This window comes from Ptychodera flava, chromosome 1 (genome assembly GCF_041260155.1).
Source record: "Ptychodera flava strain L36383 chromosome 1, AS_Pfla_20210202, whole genome shotgun sequence".
NCBI classification, from domain to species: domain Eukaryota; kingdom Metazoa; phylum Hemichordata; class Enteropneusta; family Ptychoderidae; genus Ptychodera; species Ptychodera flava.
In genome coordinates this window covers 4,750,968-4,768,978 of record NC_091928.1, presented here as the reverse complement: position 1 = coordinate 4,768,978, position 18,011 = coordinate 4,750,968, and the positions used below count along the sequence as shown (strand labels likewise).

Here is an 18,011-nt window from a genome sequence, read left to right as displayed (position 1 = left end):
TTAGTGATATTACTCCAAAATTACAGCGTTAAATTTGATGAAACTTGCTACAGATGTTGATCTGATAAATATCCAATTGTACTGAGAAGCATTGAACAGTGTCAAGTTAATAATTAGCTCATTTGCATATTTCATGAAGTTTTATAATTAGTCATATAACTGCAAATAACTGCATCAAATGTGATGAAAACTGCTGCATATACTGATCTGACAGATATCTAACTGTGTAAAGCATTTAGTAGTGTAAAGTTAATTAAGGGTTCATTTGCATATTAAATAAACGTTGTAATTAGGTATATAGCTCTGAAATTACGGCACCAAATTTTGTGAAACGTGCTACAGATATTGATTTGATAAATATTTAATTTTGCTATGAATCATTGAACAGTGTAAAGTTAATTTAGGGATTATTTGCATATTTAATGAACTTTGTAATTAGTGACATTACTCGAAAATTACTGCATTAAATTAAATAAAACGTGCTACAAATGTTGATCTGATAGATATCTAATTGTCCCATGAAGCATTGAGCAGTGTCAAGTTAATTAACAGCTCATTTGCATATTAAATAAAGTTTTGTAATAAGTGATTAAAATCTGAGAGTACTGTGCGATGTTGAAAAAAAACCTTCTTCATTTAGTGATAACATATATCTTATTGTTCTGTGAAGCGTACTACTATTAATGAACCTGTTGTAAAACACGTGAGCATATTCAGTTCATATCTGGTATTCTTATTATTTCGTTGCGGACGATACAGTATTATCTGCTTGATTGAGATGCCCTGATATGACAAAGTAGCTTGCGTGGCATCAAAGGATGTAAAGTTAGTGAATACTTTCCATAACCATGGCTTTAAAGGTGATCTGTTTGCCAGTGCCGACTCTCACACATCTTAGTGAGTTGCTGGCCTTTCTGCCTACAAGGCGCGCTACCATTACATTCCGATTTGTCTAGTTCAACCATAGCCAATAAGATGGCATATTATTATAGCGGTGGAAGGGAGAACACCACTACTGCGTGTAACTGTAGTTTGTATAAAGTCTGATAAAGAATTGATAGAGGGCCAAGTATTCATAATATTCAAAATGGCAGCAAAGAGGGTGACCAAAAGAGGATTTAACAATTTTTTTGAAATCTGTTCAGAGGGATACGCGAGTGCTAAATTACTACCGTGTCTATAGCTTTCGTGAGCCGTGCCTAGATAAGCTCACTTAGAAACGTGTCGTTGTAACCTGACCGATATGTCGGCGTTCACACAGACTGCCTGATACAGGTGTATGAGTATTGGCGACAATGCTTTCCTTAACGTGTTGGCTAAGCTCTACGATAGTGAAGTAAGTGAAAAAGTCGAGGTACAACGCTGCATTGAATGTCCCATGGCATTTTGTCAGATTTAAATAACAACACGCCAACAAATTCTTCTGACGAGATCTCATCGACTTGTATCTCGCGTTGATTATCAGGAGGTAAAGTCCGTTGACCCAGTTGCTGTTTCGCCTCCAGTACACTGCAGACACTGCACCAACCATTCACACTACGAAATCTAATTCTTCTGTGACACTTGTGACAAAATCATCTGTCTGAAGTGCACCACGCTAGATCATTCAAAACCACAACATAAATATCGATGTGTGATACTAGGCAGTCAGGGAGAACACGGCAGATTTGAGAACATCAATGTGTCACGGTTCTCGCCGTCGGGAATGGCCATTAGACACAATTAATTGTATCTCACCAACGTCGGCTTTATTACACTGTAAAAATGTAAAACATCACCAGCACCACTGACATCAAGCACTGAGGATGTGTCTCTGTTATTGCAGCTACCTTAAAATGGTTCTGAAACATGCATTGAATTAGTTGACTCAGTCGCACATGTGGGTAACCATGCCATCTGATTGGTCTAGGCATCTAACAGAAACACATGATCTTCTGGATGGGATGAATTCAGGTGCATCTGCAGTCTATTCCTGTAGCCAGATGCTTGATTAGGAGAACAATATACTGTGCAAAATTTGCTACAGCTATTGCCAGTGTACCATGTTTACGTTTGACTTGAAGTTTCGAAAGTCTGGTCAAGATGTACGTAATAGCGAAATAACCGTGTCGTTATAAGTTCGTTGGCAATAAACACCCAGTCTAGGTATACCGGTAATACAAAGTCACAAAGTTCTATTGACGGAAAACGCATGCAACTTTGCTGACGAAGTTCACATCGAACACTTGCCGTAATCTTCTAAGGCACCATTTTACAAGTGGTACAGCCACAAACTGATGACGTCAAATCGCCGCACACAATACACAGTGCTATAATTACAAGGCGTCTGTGTTTTGTGTACGGCAATTTGACGTCATCAGTTTGTGGATATACCACTTGTAAACTGATGCCTCCTCTAATTACAGTGTTGATACCCATCAAAACTGCTTCAAAGTTGAGTTCAATGACATCATCACGTCAAACTCTGCGCAGATATTTTTCCAAAATTAAAGGTTAAATGGCTTGGTACGCTACCAGCTTATCCAAGCTGTTCAGAACACTCACAGAAGAAACACCGGTTTAGCGAACTCTTCGTCCCCGTTAAAGGCGTTGTTCACACAGCAAAAGTTCGGGCGTGGTTAGTTGCCAAGAAATATGCATCTCACCACTTCGTCCGAAAACTTCTAGGAAGGATTAGGAATTGCCAATCCTGCCGACTACGCCAAATGTCATGGTTCTCGCCGTCGGGAATTTACCATTATGCCTATACACAATTAACTGTATCTCACCAACGTCGGCTTTATTACACTGAGAAAATTTATAACATCACCAGTCTTCAAGTTTCTGTTGCCTGTCTGGCTACTGGAATAGACTGAATTCAAAGTACGCGCCTTTGCTTTTAAGTAGCAAATCACGTGGTGCTAACAACCACACAACGCTGACTTGTACGCTTTCGATTGGTTACAATGAAATGTCGGTTTCCCATTGGTTCTGTGAATATGCAAAAATCTATACGAGTCAATGTGTTCAGTTGATTGAAAGAATGAATATCAATGGTGTGATTGGTTGACAATGAAATGTATGATACTTGAATTGGATAGTCAATCGATAAGAAAACTGGAAAATTATATTATCAAAGTTTATAGAAAATATCACATGAGAAGACTGCTACAAATGTACTTGAAGTGAAAACAAGTAAATGACACCTTTGTTTCCGTTTAATATCTTTACAAAATAATGTCCTCGGCCGGAACGGTCATTTCCGAATAAAGAAATGCCAGGCAATTGTTCCTCGAATATTTCTGGAAAAGCAACATGGGTGAGCTTTTTTCCGAATAACACCCATGACATCGAAAAGTTACCGATATCTTCCAGAATTGATGTTTATCAATTAACCTGGACTTCAGATAAGTAAATATGTTGTTATTTGCCGATTTTAGATATCTTGTGTTGTATTATGTTGCGCTGTGTTGTCCGTATTCGGCCTTTTGTGTTTTTTATGGCGGTCCTGATATTTGAAGACAATTTTCCATGTTTTATGGACTATAAACTATATATTGTCTTATCTCATCTTAATTGTCAAAATACAATTTAAGAAATTATCCTATCTTCTTACTATAATATATTAAATGAACCGTGCAATACAAGTTGATAGAATGATTGTGTTTGTTTCTTTCTTCATCGCAGAAGTCACGCCGGAATGTGAAATACCAGTCGACACAGATCCAAATGCTGATTTCACCGTTGTTGGCGTCTGTCCATACAAGTATACTGTTACTTGTCATCAAGGGTATGAAATAGCAACATCCCACTCTCACGTCTGGTGTAAAGAAGATGGATCTTGGAATGACGTCATACCACACTGTGTTGGTACGTTGAAAGTATAAATTTATTTTGTGACATTACCACTAACAATATGTTGTCGGCCTATTACGTGGAGGTTGGCCTCTTTCTAGAAAATAAATGATCTAAGAACACATACAGCGGTAGATTTACTCTTTCCTGCTAATAGAATGCACGAATTTGATTTACCATGCATTGGTTTTGATGTGGTTTGATTGTTGAGAAGCAAAGTTCAGCAAAATATCGGCGCTAGCTTATGTTTTACCTGAGTCGTGAGTGCATAATATTGGTAACTAAAGACTGCAGTCTACAGTTGCCTAGTTTTGAGCATGGGCTTTCACAATGTGCCACTTATTCTGGTATCGTAGCTCTTTACTTCATTGCCATATTTAAAGCAGACAGCAAGTGTTTAAATGTATCTCTGCTATAAACCGTTCTGAATTGAAGCCATGAACAACATATCGAATGGAAGTGAACAGCCAGTCAGTCAGTCGCAAGCACGTGGGGTCTACTTTTCAAGTGACTTAGAATATAGACACAGATTGATACAAAAATTGTTTAAACTTTGCTTTACATCAACGAATACATTGTATGTATAGAGCGCATCTTCTCATTCCACACAAACTTTCTTTAAACAAAGCTGTAGAGTGCGGTGATCCTGGTAACGTGACCAACGCAGTCAGAGAGGGCGATCGTTTCACCTATTTCGATACGGTTAAGTACACATGCAATCCAGGTTTCGTGAGAATGGGTTATGACGTCATTTTCTGCACCAGACTAGGCACGTGGTCAGAAAAGCCTCAGTGTGTCAGGAACGGTAAGTATAGCACAGTTGTTTGTTTGATTCTCATTGATCTGCTTGATTTGTGATTAGAAATATCCATACTTGGAGAAAAAGAAAAGCCAGCACTCTATATATCAAGATTATACGGGGCATGAAACAAAGAAGACAAGAACCTACAAGAGGTGACAATGAGCGATGCACATCTCTTTTCAGTTAAATAAATTGCAAAATAAATACAAGGTGTAGAGAAAATTTGTAATTGGTTATTCTTTTATAGTTGTGTTTTGTTTGAGGTACTTGTGTATTTTAATTTAACAGCATCGAAATTTTTTTCTCTGTTTTTATTTCTCTACCGTGTCTTCTAATCCCGACAGTTACGATTATTACTACTATTAGAACGCTGTCGTCTACGGAATCAAAATCTTACCAAGGTAGGAAGTTTATCAAGGCTGAAAGTTAGCGTAGTGCCGAGCGATACTTGATGGGTACGATGACATATAGACCAACAGACAGACAAACAGACAACAGACAAAGACCTTAACACGATCTCAGCCTTTTCTACAATTCTTTTCTGATCTACCACTTGTAAGGCGCATTTTAAAGCTCTTGGAGAAAGAAAAAATCTTTCACCGTCTTAGTTTTTGGAAAATCAAGAATTTACTTTCTCCCATACAGTTAACACAGGGATGGCGGCCTTTTTAAATTTCAAACATCTTATAATGTTTGGGAATTTTTTTTCGCTAGTTCAAAACTTTACACGGTGACCCCCGATTTTTATTGTTGATTTCGTAAGAGAATGGTTGAATGTTTTATTTAGGAAAGTTTGAGCAAAACTTTAAGTCTTCAACTTTCGAGACGCATACTGCCATAAACTTATCTAACTTGCTCGTTTATGTAAATTTGATGATCTCTTTAATTGAAAGATAATGACAGATTATCATTCAATCTCTCTCGGAAACTATCTGTTCTGTTGTGAATTATAGAAATAACGGGCGACGCGCTGACCATTAACGTGGGCAAGGGCGAGAGGAAAGCCAAAAATTAACGGGCGAGGCTTGCCGAGCCCGTTAATTTGCTTTCCTCGAGCCCACGACCACAAATAAAACGTTAATGGTCAGAGCGGAGTCTGTTATTTCCATTATATTATCAGCTAACCCAAGAAAACCGTAAAAATTTCCGAAAATTTCAGGAGCGAACGACAACTGGGCCCCAGAACTGAGCAATACGCGACGCACTGTTACGCGCGCTGTAAAATGTTGGCAAATCTGGAAATATTTTCAGAAAAAGGTATCTCAACTAGGCCCACAGGTGCTCCATTTTATTTTGTGATTGATTATGATTTACGTTTGAGCTGTAAAGTTACGATACTTTGAGTTGTTAATCTTATTATTCATATTCACGGGCATATAAACAGACCATTACTGTGTATTTGTGGTCAGTCACGTGGTTCAGCTCGACCAATCAAAATGCGACAGACAGGGCATGGTAATATAATATAAAATATGCAAATTGCTTCAGATAACCATCTAAATTTAATGGTGCTAGCAATGGTTCATTCTTTATTTTCCAGGTGCAAAGTACATAATCAACCTGTGTGTTGTTTGGTGATTTTAATACTGGCCGTTGTAATATTAGTATTCATCATTTTCTGGGTTCGAAAACGGTAAGTTATTTTGAGAATTGGAGAGCGTGGTTTCGCTATTTTATCATACTAGGAGACCCTTAGATTCAGGGTGAAATTTTTACCTGGCGATACACGCTAGTCCGTCGGAAACTTTAGTGACACCTGGGTGACAATATTAACCAAGGAAATCGAACTTTATGACGCGGCCGTCCTTACTGCGCATGTCACATATATCATGTTGTCTTTTTGCGATGGATTATCTTCCTTTTTATATCTGTTCACGAATGAAAATAGAAAGCGGTACAGAAAATCACTACATGTGAAAAATGAACTATTCATTGGTTGTAGATATCCTTTGTCAGACATAGTATCACAATGTTTGCTGAAGATGCGGAAGCGGTAAAATAACAACGCCGTTTCACGTACGCTATTGTCACAAAAGTTCTTCCACAATGTGCGTTGATCGCTGAAGTCCTGAAACATTTAGGCGCAGCCAAAATTCATTCAGCAGAGGTAGGGGCTTTTGCGGAAGAGACGAGAGGGGATTGGTTTATCAAATTGTAGAGGATAGTTGCGAACCCCGGTTGCGAACAGTTTCCACCACCCCCGACATTTTAATTTTTACAGAATATCTCAACTGGGAATTATCATATTTACGTGTTATAAACATTTTCTGTTATAATGCCTCAAAACCTTGATTTTCCTTCGTAAAAACGACTCAGAAATGTCATATGGGCCCGCTTTGAAAATGGCATAAAAGTAACCAGTTTAATTACATGTACTGGATGTGTTGGTTTTCAACCAGAATCCCTAAGTAAAGGTTTAGTTCAAAGCGTGTATCTTCACTTCTATTGAGCTACATTTTCGATAACAGAAAACTTTAAGAACTTAATCTACGTTGTTATCAGATGACTGAAGGATTGAACTATCTGAGGAAATGCGTTGTGAAGTTAGGTCAAGAAAGGAAAACAAAAACATTATGTCGAATGGGCTTTTCGGAAATAATTATACCTGTTATTATTTTCAAGGAACTTGAAAAAGCGAAATGTTGGCTTAACAAGCCTGATCCGACGGTTACCGAAGCAGAGCATACGCCGCATACGTCACTATGATAGTGATGACGTCATCGTTAACCGATGTCACAACACTGGTATCGCTGTGAACCCAAAACCAGCAAACGAGAGTGGCGTTAAGATGGCAAACGGTACAGGAGTCGGTATAATCAGCAAAAATGCTTGGTCGTCAAATCATAGAAGTGAGAAAACTGAAAGAATCAACAAACGTTACATCGAACAGAATCATGATATTCATAACGATACAAACCATGGTGATGACCTCACCGATACTATGGTAACCATTGACAAATCAAGAGCCAGATGCGTGTATGTCGTCCATGGATACGAGCCTGTAAAACGTGAATTCAATGTCGACAACATACCCGACGCTTGCTGTGGTACAGGATACGTTGACAATGTCGCTTATGAATCCTATGACCACGGAAAGGGATTACACAATGCTTCAAATAAACTTTGCCACTAATATTTTTTTTCAGATAGGTACATATTTTACGACCATCATTTCTTCTATGAAGTAGAAGCGAAAGTGAGGCTTAAACCTCCAAGTGTATTTTAACAATATCCAGCAACAGTTTCTAGCAATAGAGTGATATCTGTTTGTTTAACTCCATTACACGATGGCCACGTCCATCTATACTAAGGATCGCTTAATCTGTAATGAAAGCTTTATGAGACTATACAATTGTACGCTGCCGCAACAAAATGGTGTACGGAAAATATGTTCGAGCATTTGAGGCTACTATTAACAAGAAAACCATTCATTTTTCTAGCATATTACGCTAATTTCAAAACAGCAAAATCAGAAATGCTTAATCCTCGACTAAACAAAAGAACGCATTTCAACTGTTTACTTTCAGTATGATTGTTCCTTGTAATTCAAATCTGTGCCGTGAAGTATTTGGCTATCAGTAACATGTATGTTAACAATTATATTTCACGATGTAATACCAAATAATACACCTCGCGACAACTTTTCCTGGAAAATGTTTTGGCTCGCTTACAGGTTATATATATCAAATCCAAACACTTTAGGTAAATTAATCTAGCAATTCTAAGCTATTCAGCGGCCCTTAAATCATAGCTTTGTGCTATCGGACTGAAGACTTTGGACTTACGTAGACCCCACTCATCGACAGACTGCTTTTCCGTTTCATTTTATTGCTTCAAGGTCAATGTAGCTACACTGATGTACGTAAATATCTAACCTATTCTGGTGAATGTAGCCAGTACAAAGGACTTGAATGAATATAAAAATATGTGTATCATATTGGTTGAAATTTCACGATGGACGAGTTCCATACCTTAAATACTTACTGTGAAATGAAACAAAAGCATACGACCAAGCGATCCTGGCAACTTGTGTGAAATTGGTCTGTATATGCATAGTTTTAGTGGAAAGAGGGAAATTCTGCTTTTTTTCGTTATGCTATCGACAATTGCTACTGGCAAGAATAATTTGATTCTCCCGTCTTGCGATTTCACTTGATTCTATGTTGAATAACAAATGTATCGTAACACTTTTTCACAAAAAATCAAATATGCACCGAAATAAAACTCGATCGTTGAATGAAGGATAAATTTACTTCGTCAAAATTCCGTTGTTGAACCCATTATCATTAAAAGCTGTAAACTACATGTTCAAAAGAGATTTTATATTATTTTATTCAAGACAAAATTATTCGCTTTTCTGGTTTATATACATTTGAAGGAATATATCAAAAATATGAAAAGCAAAAACTCAAAGTATAACATCAATATTTTCAGCGAACAATCTGGATATTTCTATTAACGCTGTATATAGCAGCTTATAAAGCATGATAATGATATACCATTATTGAAAACACTCAAAGATATTTATCCGATAAACTTTTGTGTAGTTTTTTATGTCATGTCTATGTCACATGTCATTAGGTTTTTCTCACTTCTTGTACCTTTACGTGCTGTTTTCCATTATCCGAATAAACACTATATCACACTATATTTTTGTTTATTTGATCAATATGATTATCTCAAAATCTCGCTAACCTAATGTAACGTATGCAAGCTATCATCCGTAGGACGTCATTGTGGGTAATGAACAGCTACATTACCATGTAATATTCAAGATATTTGAAGGCTACAATGAGATTATTGACATCAACTCTCGCAGTAAAACAAAGACATCAGCGCATGATGTAGAAACTGATACATATGTTTCGCTGCAAAGCCCGAGTCAACTCCATTAAAACTGCTGACATATGTGACTATTGACTGTGAAATTCATCGCTACGAACACTACGATGACGATGAATTCATGTGGAAAATGAATCTAAGCAAATACAATTATATATATATATATATATATATATATATATATATATATATATATATATATATATATATATATATATATATATTAGTGGGCCATGGACTCGACTAGTCCTTATGGACTATTTCTATGGTCCAAACCAGATAAAGTCATACTTTCACAGTGACTGTAATATTTTTCTTGTAATTGTCCGTTTATCTGGTTGAATAAACAATTCATTCATTCAATTTATTCATTTATTTATTCATTCATTCATTTATATATATATATATATATATATATATATATATATATATCTATATATATATATATATATATATATATATATATATATATATATATACACGAATGTCTGACATCTCCAAGTGTATCAGAACATATATACATCTCAGAATGTCTTTAACTTTGCAACATTGCATACGGGCACGTAACGACGCATATCATCACATCTTCTATGGTCAAAATTAGAGACGCTCCACGAACTTTAAGTTCAAAGGTTTGTCACCCGCCAGAAGAAGCCTCATTCTTGGCTTCAGTGGCCTGTCACTGTTTGGCTCCAATATAAAATTCTGTACAATCTGTAAAAAAGAAAAGTTTGTTGCCACTTTACTGTAAAGAACAGGGAGTAACGGATCAGTTAAGTGTGCCAGATAGATGTTCTCATTGATATTTCGCCAAGATGCGGCTGTTCGGTTTTTTTAAAGAATTAAAAAAGAACAAAACAAATCTTCAAAACAGAAAATAGTTTCAACCATGTGTAAACTTTAAATGCATTCCATGCAGCTTTCTACATTTTTTAAGCTTAACGTTTCACTGATTCTAATTGTTCGTTAACATATCCGAAGGTTACGAATATAAGAGAAGGAAAACCGTCATCAAATTCAAAGGCTACATACACTCATGTATTTATTTACAAATGAAATCATTGATAAGATAAATCATTCTTCGCTTTGACCATTAAAGAAATCAAATATTTGTTGCAGTGTGCAGATGTACCAATGGATTAATATGACAATAAGTATCATGTAGTTTCCAATCCAGTAAGCCTTGTTGCCCTCCTTACGAGCCTCTATTTTCAAAGGGTTCGTACGGATTTGAAGGCATTTAGACTAATTACACAGCGTTTGTTATCCAAAATATCTATACACGTAACGTTCATGTATAAAAAGCATCATGATTTAGCAAATATTGTATGGACAAGTGGAATTTTATGAGCATGAGTATAGCACAATTAGGAAGACAGTTCTGAATGCAATCTATGCAAGCAACTTTACATCTCACCTTTGCCAAACAAAGATACATTTCCAGTTCAGCTAGTCTTCTACCGATACACTGCCGTGGTCCCGTGGCAAATGGTAGGGCAGCAAACTGATTGAGTCGTGGTATGGGCTTGTCTGATCTCAGCCACCTTTCTGGAATAAACTTGTCCGGATTATCGAAGAATTGTGGGTCATGTGACATCAGTCCTACGTGGACTATCACCGTAGTCTAGGACGCAAAGTATACATAGGATACACATTTAGTGGTTCTGGTGGAAACAAATAAAAATCATGATGTAGATAAGTATACGATGGAACTTATCAAATCCATTGGCCAAATGTTCACACGCAAAAAACAAAAAATAAACTTACCCCTGCTGGAAAGTGATACCCGCCGAGAATAACGTCAGATGCAAGGATACGGTTGAAGAAAGGCGCTACAGAGTAAAGCTGTTCAGTGTTGAAATTCAAACACAGATGACATGTTAGTTTACGAGAACGTACGCGACTTAAAAAGATAATTGGAAGCGTTTCCTCGAATGTTATATATTTAGAACTCCTGACAAATTTTAATGTTTTTACCAAACGCGTTTTCGGCTAAGCCAACAAGATAATACTGTCAAAGGTAAAAATCTATGGAATACTTTTTTGTGCAGTTTATGTAGTTGATCTTATATCAGTTAGTTTTTCAGAAATTCCTGCGCTTATGTGCATTATGCCAATAGTCAGATACATATGGTCAATAAGTGAAGAATTATGACATTTTTACAACTTAGTTCATTCATAGATCAGCTGACACCCCGAAAATGTTACGCCTGTTCCATTTTAGCGTCCTCTTAGTTTCTAAGCAAGCGTTTTCTCTTCCGATGGGTAAACAGATCAGATTTCCTCATCGAACATTCTGCTTTTTAGGTTATTTTACTAGAACATATCGCGATAGTATAAAATGTCGAATATGTTTCACATGGTCGAGATTTATTTATTAAACGAAGATTTTAAAGTTCCTGTAATGCATTATCGACAAATAAATTGCACTCTTCAAAAGTACAGAAGTTGACATGCCGTCACCCACGTGCTCCACAAAGCCGACAGTGGTTTCCACGGGACTCTTTGCAAGGAGTGATCTTTCATGAAAGTTTTGGTCAGTCTGACTGAAAGAATTATTAACCAATCCAGACAACATTATCTCTGCGAGCAGAATCAACTGCTGCTTATGGCAGTGGGAAATTACAAAACCTGTGGAAGTGAAATCTAAAACGTTCTGCAGCCCTCCCTGCTATCGAAAAAGATTTGTTTTGACAGTCGATCGAACACTGTTACTTACACTGTATAGGCTGATGCGAAAGTAGAATAATTAATTAAATAATAAATTTCCTAAACGAGAGTATCGAAGAGGACTGTTACAGGTAAAATGAGTCTTACTGTACCATTTTAAAAAGCACAACGTGAAACTTTGACACAATGATTTGCATCACTGTATCTGGAAAAGTACATTGCATATGTAATCATTAAATGGTTAAACCACAGCGAAAAAAGTATAAAATCAGTTACCTCATACTTTCACGGATGACAGCCTTCAGATAATGTAAATGTTTCAAGTGTTCCTGGGTGATTTTATCTCCTTTCTTCACCACTCCAGTAATTTCCTTGTGCAGCTTTTCTTGGACATTTCTGTTCCAGGCCAATAAATCCAGGGTCCATACCATGGTACTCGATGTCTTTCCAAAACATTTAAAAATATGGTCAGAGTTTTTGCGGAAACTGCGTTTCTAATACTAGCCGAGCATTATAAGGACATAAAGAAAACTACAAAATATCATGATAAATAGATGTTTCTATTCGCGTAGCTCACATTAATATGGAAAACATTCGGTAGGACTATACTATAGAGCCAGAATTATAAAATTCGATCTATCATTATCATACTAGTAGTTCCTCGAATGATAGTCTTTTGTAAAACTTGAAACTGCTACTGTGCAAGAGATTGAACATTTTGATATCCCCTCAAATACACTCAACACTCAAATCGTCCAGAATAGTTGTGAGCAAAAAGCTCAAATTTCTCACTGTATCAACGGCCGCACCAAAAAGCTCTGCTGTACTGGCCAGTATTTCACCGTCTGTGAGTTTTCCACTGTCATTCATGTACTGGATGATATGACGTATGTGTCCATCATCATCGATGTTTGAGTCATCGCCGGATCTCTTCTTGGCGGCGATGCTCTCCTTTATGTGGAACTGGGCTGAAAACAACAACATCAAAATTTTTGCGCGGATTATATTTCAATGTAGAAAGGAGTAGCTTGGCCTTTACCAAGCTGTAATAATCTCTGTGATGTATGGCATGTTGATGCAAGAATATCATGATTTGTAAATATGTCAAAAAGACTAGGAGTAGAATGTGATGCAGACTTACTGATATCAAAAATTGACTTGGCCGTCCTCCTTACACCTTTCCATGCTGGAAGATTCAACTTCACTTGCAGTTTGAATGGCAAGAAGAACAAGGCTTCTGAATATCGAAAGAAATCCTTAGTGGCATTTATAAACTCCTCTGACATGGGATCAACAGAATCTGATAACAATCCCAGACGTCTGTTGAACAATATTGCAGCCATACCTTGTGTACAATAGAAAAAGAGCAGATAAATATAGGTAGAACGATGTCAAGACGCTCTATTCATGTCAGTACTACTAATAATAATAATCATCATTATTATCATAATCAAAATATCACAGGCTCTTGCAGCTGTAATAAAGACATGGTGTTGATAGACTGCTTAAAAACGCGGCATTGATCGACTGTTTAGAAAAGCCTGACAGGCATCAGTAGACAACTGCCATGCAATCCATGGAGGTAACACGCGAGTATGCAAATTAAAAATAAACATATAATCTTTAACACTTTTGATCAGAGCTACATCTGACTTTGCTATGGTGACAACGTAAACCTTCGTCGAGTTAAACATGCATGATAAAATTGCTTCCATTGACACTTCTAGCTCCAACAATCTTACAATTTTTAAGTTGCCAGACGATGAATAGTTTCAATAATATCAATCGTTAATAATAGTAAATGATAACGTATTGGTGAATTTTAATGATGCAAAACCAAAAAATATTAACGCATATAGAAAAAATAATAGCTCTTTTCCGTGCAAACGGTACAAAATTTAAGGTCGTCTTTGCCTTCCGTGGACCACCGTGCTAATTCATCGTCCATAGTACTGGAACTCTTGCCGGGAGTTGCGTGTACACGACGGATCTTGGCGATGAGATCATCAGAAACTTCATTCAGTGTGTCTGTGTGTGATGCAACTTCCTTTGGTCGAAGTAATGGCTTCAGTAGAACACTACGATGACGCTGCCAGTCTTCTCCTTCACTGTACAAACCAATACAATCAATAATCGATACAGTAAATGCTATAGAAAATACAACATGGTAGAATTTCTGAAGGGCCCTTAAATCGATTGCTGCAAATAAACACATTTTCTGCATCTTTTAGGAATATGAATATAAGGACTCGAACCTCATTTCTGACGGTTGATTTTACATGTATTGGATGATTAGATCGCCTGTTCCTGTGTCGTATCAGCATGGGTGTCTTTTTTGCTGCGTCAGACATGAGACAAGGTCGAGCGTTTTGATGCAGCATAGATGACATGAAAGCTGATACGACTCAATGAACTGTCGATATTGGGTAACAATCGATTTACAATATACTCATGATCAGAATTTTACAAATGATAGGGAAAACCTTAAATTTTGAGGTGTCACTTTCATTCCGCCTTACGCATAAAATGGAAATATATAAACAAGCTTCATTCATAAACTACACGAAAAAGTTAACACCACGCACGACAAAGCCTCCATATCTCAATGAACTCATTAGGTACTGGGATTTCAAAGTAGTCGCACGGAAGAGCTTGTTCTGGTGCAATATGCTATTACAATCGCTACCGATCATAAACCGTCTTTTAAATCTCTCCAGATTTCGGTCTGCTCAATCGTTGCATGAACCGGGGAGAGGTTGATCGTTTTGTTTGTTTACACTGACAGTTGCCATGTCAACAGGCGTTGCGCGCACGACATGCTGCCATGCCTGTTTGGACTCGCAGGTAGACCATGCTGTGCGAACAGAATGTTTGCTAGAGATCGTCTAAAAATTACAGTAACTTAAGCAAACAACCATGGGATAAAATTACAAAATTCAACATATTATTCCAGAATTTAGCAACTTGAAATATCTTTGTTCCTCAAATCCCTTCAAATCTTCATGTCTGCAACATCACATCGCAGACGGAGATTGACATACAACTTGTTTGTTTACTTTGTTTACCGTCAAATGACAAAAAAGGGACTGTACACAAATGTAGTCGGGAAAAAGTGATGACGTTTATCACGCATATCTGACGTTTACCGTAAATTATCAGGGCCGATACACTCTATAACTTTTGGAATTGATCTATGGTGCATATTGTTTGTGACGTTGATCGCAACAATTTCAATGAAGCGGCAAACTTATGGCAAAAGTTTCAATTCACAGACAACTGCGATACATACTAAAATGGGGAGCATGTTCGGTTCATATCTGGTTCGACATTGTTTTAAATTTCACATCAATGGGAAAATATTGAACTGCATTACAGAAATTATCAATATTTCTTGTAAAAATTACTGACACTGATGTCTCAGCAAATTTGAGGTAGCGACAGCTTGGACCCTGGACCATCAAAATATTATATAAAACAAACTCTGAGATACTAGCTGCTTTTGAGCTTGTTTAACTGCTTGTTTGACCGTACTTTCGGTGGCCAGTACAAACCATCGCTGTATTATCGACATCAGGGAGGTATAGACAGTCGGAAGTTTAGTTTAAATAATATGCTTCTGAAAACCAATTACTTTAACGGCTCTCTCTATCTGTTCTATGTCATGCTTCTGACACTAGTCCTGCGTACAAGTCGGTAATGCAGTCGTTCAATGAACTGACCAATTTAACTTTAGAATTATTGATCAGTAAGCAAGCTATATGCAATCCTAAATGAAGTTTATCTGGAACTAGCCTACTCAGACTAGTCTGCTAACTGCACGAGGTACAGAAAAGTAAACCGACCAAAACATTGTCAAAAGTGTGGCGAACGTGTATGAATTGTCGAACGCTGTAACCTTTGTACAGTCTACTACGTGAGTCAAACGAGCAAATCGGGACACTGCATTGTGTGACCCCTTTCAACAATAACTGTTGGCTCTCAACACATAGGTCTGTGTTTTAAAAATAAATCATATAAACCTACAGATATAAACATATCTAGGACAAACTCACGCTAAAAGGACACCGAGCGAATATCCTCCCATTTTTCGGTAGAGTAACCATGGTTCCATCGGCATTCGACGGGGATATTTTCCCTCGGCACGAACAACAGCTTCCGTTGCGCTGGGATCGGCTACCACAACTCCAGAGAGAGTTCCGATACTTTCCTTCCAAATGGGGCCTAAGGTGTTTCGACGCCATGTGAAGTACTTATCAAGCCTCGCTAGACCACCATTGCGAAACACATTGATGTAGGTAGCAAGCTTGCTCTGTTGTCCAGGGATTGCTTCAAAAGGTTTGACCTTGCTCTCATCGATCAGCTTCGGTCTGTCATCGCCTTTATCTACAGGCTGTGCTACTGTTGTTGACCTTCTGACGGACAAAGTGAGTGAGCTCTGGGACTGACAACAAGTCTGGACTCGTCTAGCAAGCAAAAGTGTTAGAACTCGAATTGGAGACAACGCCATTACCACTGTGAGAAGTCACCTTGTTGTAGAGAACCACAGTCTATGTGATGATACAACACTGAACTTTGTTACCCTTCAAGCTGAAAGAAAGCGAATTGTAAACTCTAACCTTATTTGCATGTGATTTACATCGATGTTTGGTTTCCAGCAGTGCCGTATACAGTGTTTCCTGGCCCGGGGAAGCTTGTCCTTCAGAGCCTGCCAGCGACACACTTTGTCTTGATCATTACATATGCGTCAGAGAAGCGAAAAGGCCGGGAAAGCGAGAATAGACATTATTGTCAAAATGGGGCATCATACGCAACATTTATCAACCAACATAATATTGCGAAATACCTAATAATATTTTCCGTTCGCAGCAGCGCTTTCCCACCACATTTTCCAATTTGAGATCCAGTTTTACCAGTTCCATGACATCAATACAATCAAAGGAATTTAATTATTTTAAACTAACAATGTTGAATCTTCCCATAGCAAACTTTTTTCCATAAGTCGAAATGCCTGCTTGATGCCCGTCTCACTGTCATATCGCATGAGTAATGTCGGTGTTTTATGTTGTTCAGTTGTTGTTGTTGTTTTGTTGTTTGTTTGTTTATGTTGCTATTGGGTAATTAAACAGAAGTAGTAAGAAATATATTTGATACTGAGGATAATTTTTCTCCAACCTACTTCAATACCTACCGTCACAGATGGTTAGCTGACCTGTATACGAACTCACGTACGCTATTTCATCACAGTGTTATTACACATCACAGCACACTCCAAACAGTGGCGGCGCTCTCACTTCCGTTTCACTTCTGCTCCCTCTTTCACCACTGCCACTAGCGACTTTGCATGATAAAGGCGCATGAATATTAGCAATGCCATTCTTTCGTAATATGTCAGGCGAGGTCAATGATGCCATATCAAGACGTCATTGACCTAGATTTACGGGACCAAGTATAGCGGTAGATTTCAAATCCGCGGTAACACGAGTTTTGGACGCGCGCAACCTAAGTATAAACGTCAAAACCAAGACAGTCAGAAGTGCTAGAAAGTGTTTGGAACTCACAAGGAGACCCCGGGAAGGAGACATTGTAGTATCACGATCCCTACAGGCTACGGGAAAAGTATCATTTTCCATCTCTTGACACCGATGATGAAGCTAAAAAATGACTCCGTTAAAGGGACGGCACCGTAGTCATATGTCCGTTGAATATAATTCAAAGTGATCAAATAAGCATTTTAAAATCATGTGGTATATCAGCATGTAAACTTGACATCAGAGGACGTGAAACACTCTTGGCCGATGAAGGTGAAGACAGCAAGTTTGAAATGGCAAGAAAATATGTATACATATGTATAAATATTTGTTTT

At 37.6% G+C, this 18,011-nt stretch overlaps 2 protein-coding genes and 1 long non-coding RNA gene across 3 annotated transcripts in view; 2 read left to right on the top strand and 1 right to left on the bottom strand.

Annotated features, from left to right (window-relative positions):
- LOC139151856 (uncharacterized) overlaps positions 1-3,849 on the top strand; it is a 47,553-nt gene extending 43,704 nt beyond the window's left edge. Inside the window, exon 6 of the mRNA XM_070724919.1 lies at positions 3,667-3,849. The gene's annotated coding sequence lies outside the window, so the exon portion shown is untranslated. The remainder of the gene's footprint in view (positions 1-3,666) is intronic.
- Positions 3,850-4,462: 613 nt separating this feature from the next.
- Positions 4,463-8,260, top strand: LOC139129439 (uncharacterized). Its single transcript, XR_011551590.1, has 4 exons — positions 4,463-4,639; positions 4,981-5,037; positions 6,177-6,269; positions 7,259-8,260. It is a non-coding gene; the product is annotated as an uncharacterized lncRNA (long non-coding RNA).
- Positions 8,261-9,957: 1,697 nt separating this feature from the next.
- LOC139151465 (25-hydroxyvitamin D-1 alpha hydroxylase, mitochondrial-like) lies at positions 9,958-16,703 on the bottom strand. The gene is made up of 9 exons (XM_070724330.1): positions 16,201-16,703; positions 14,063-14,256; positions 13,290-13,493; positions 12,941-13,116; positions 12,425-12,591; positions 11,946-12,024; positions 11,246-11,323; positions 10,896-11,102; positions 9,958-10,192 (listed from the first exon to the last, which is right to left on the bottom strand). Exons 1-9 carry the CDS (start codon positions 16,653-16,655, stop codon positions 10,079-10,081), a joined length of 1,674 nt encoding a protein of 557 aa, XP_070580431.1. The 5' UTR covers positions 16,656-16,703; the 3' UTR covers positions 9,958-10,078.
- Positions 16,704-18,011: the final 1,308 nt, after the last annotated feature.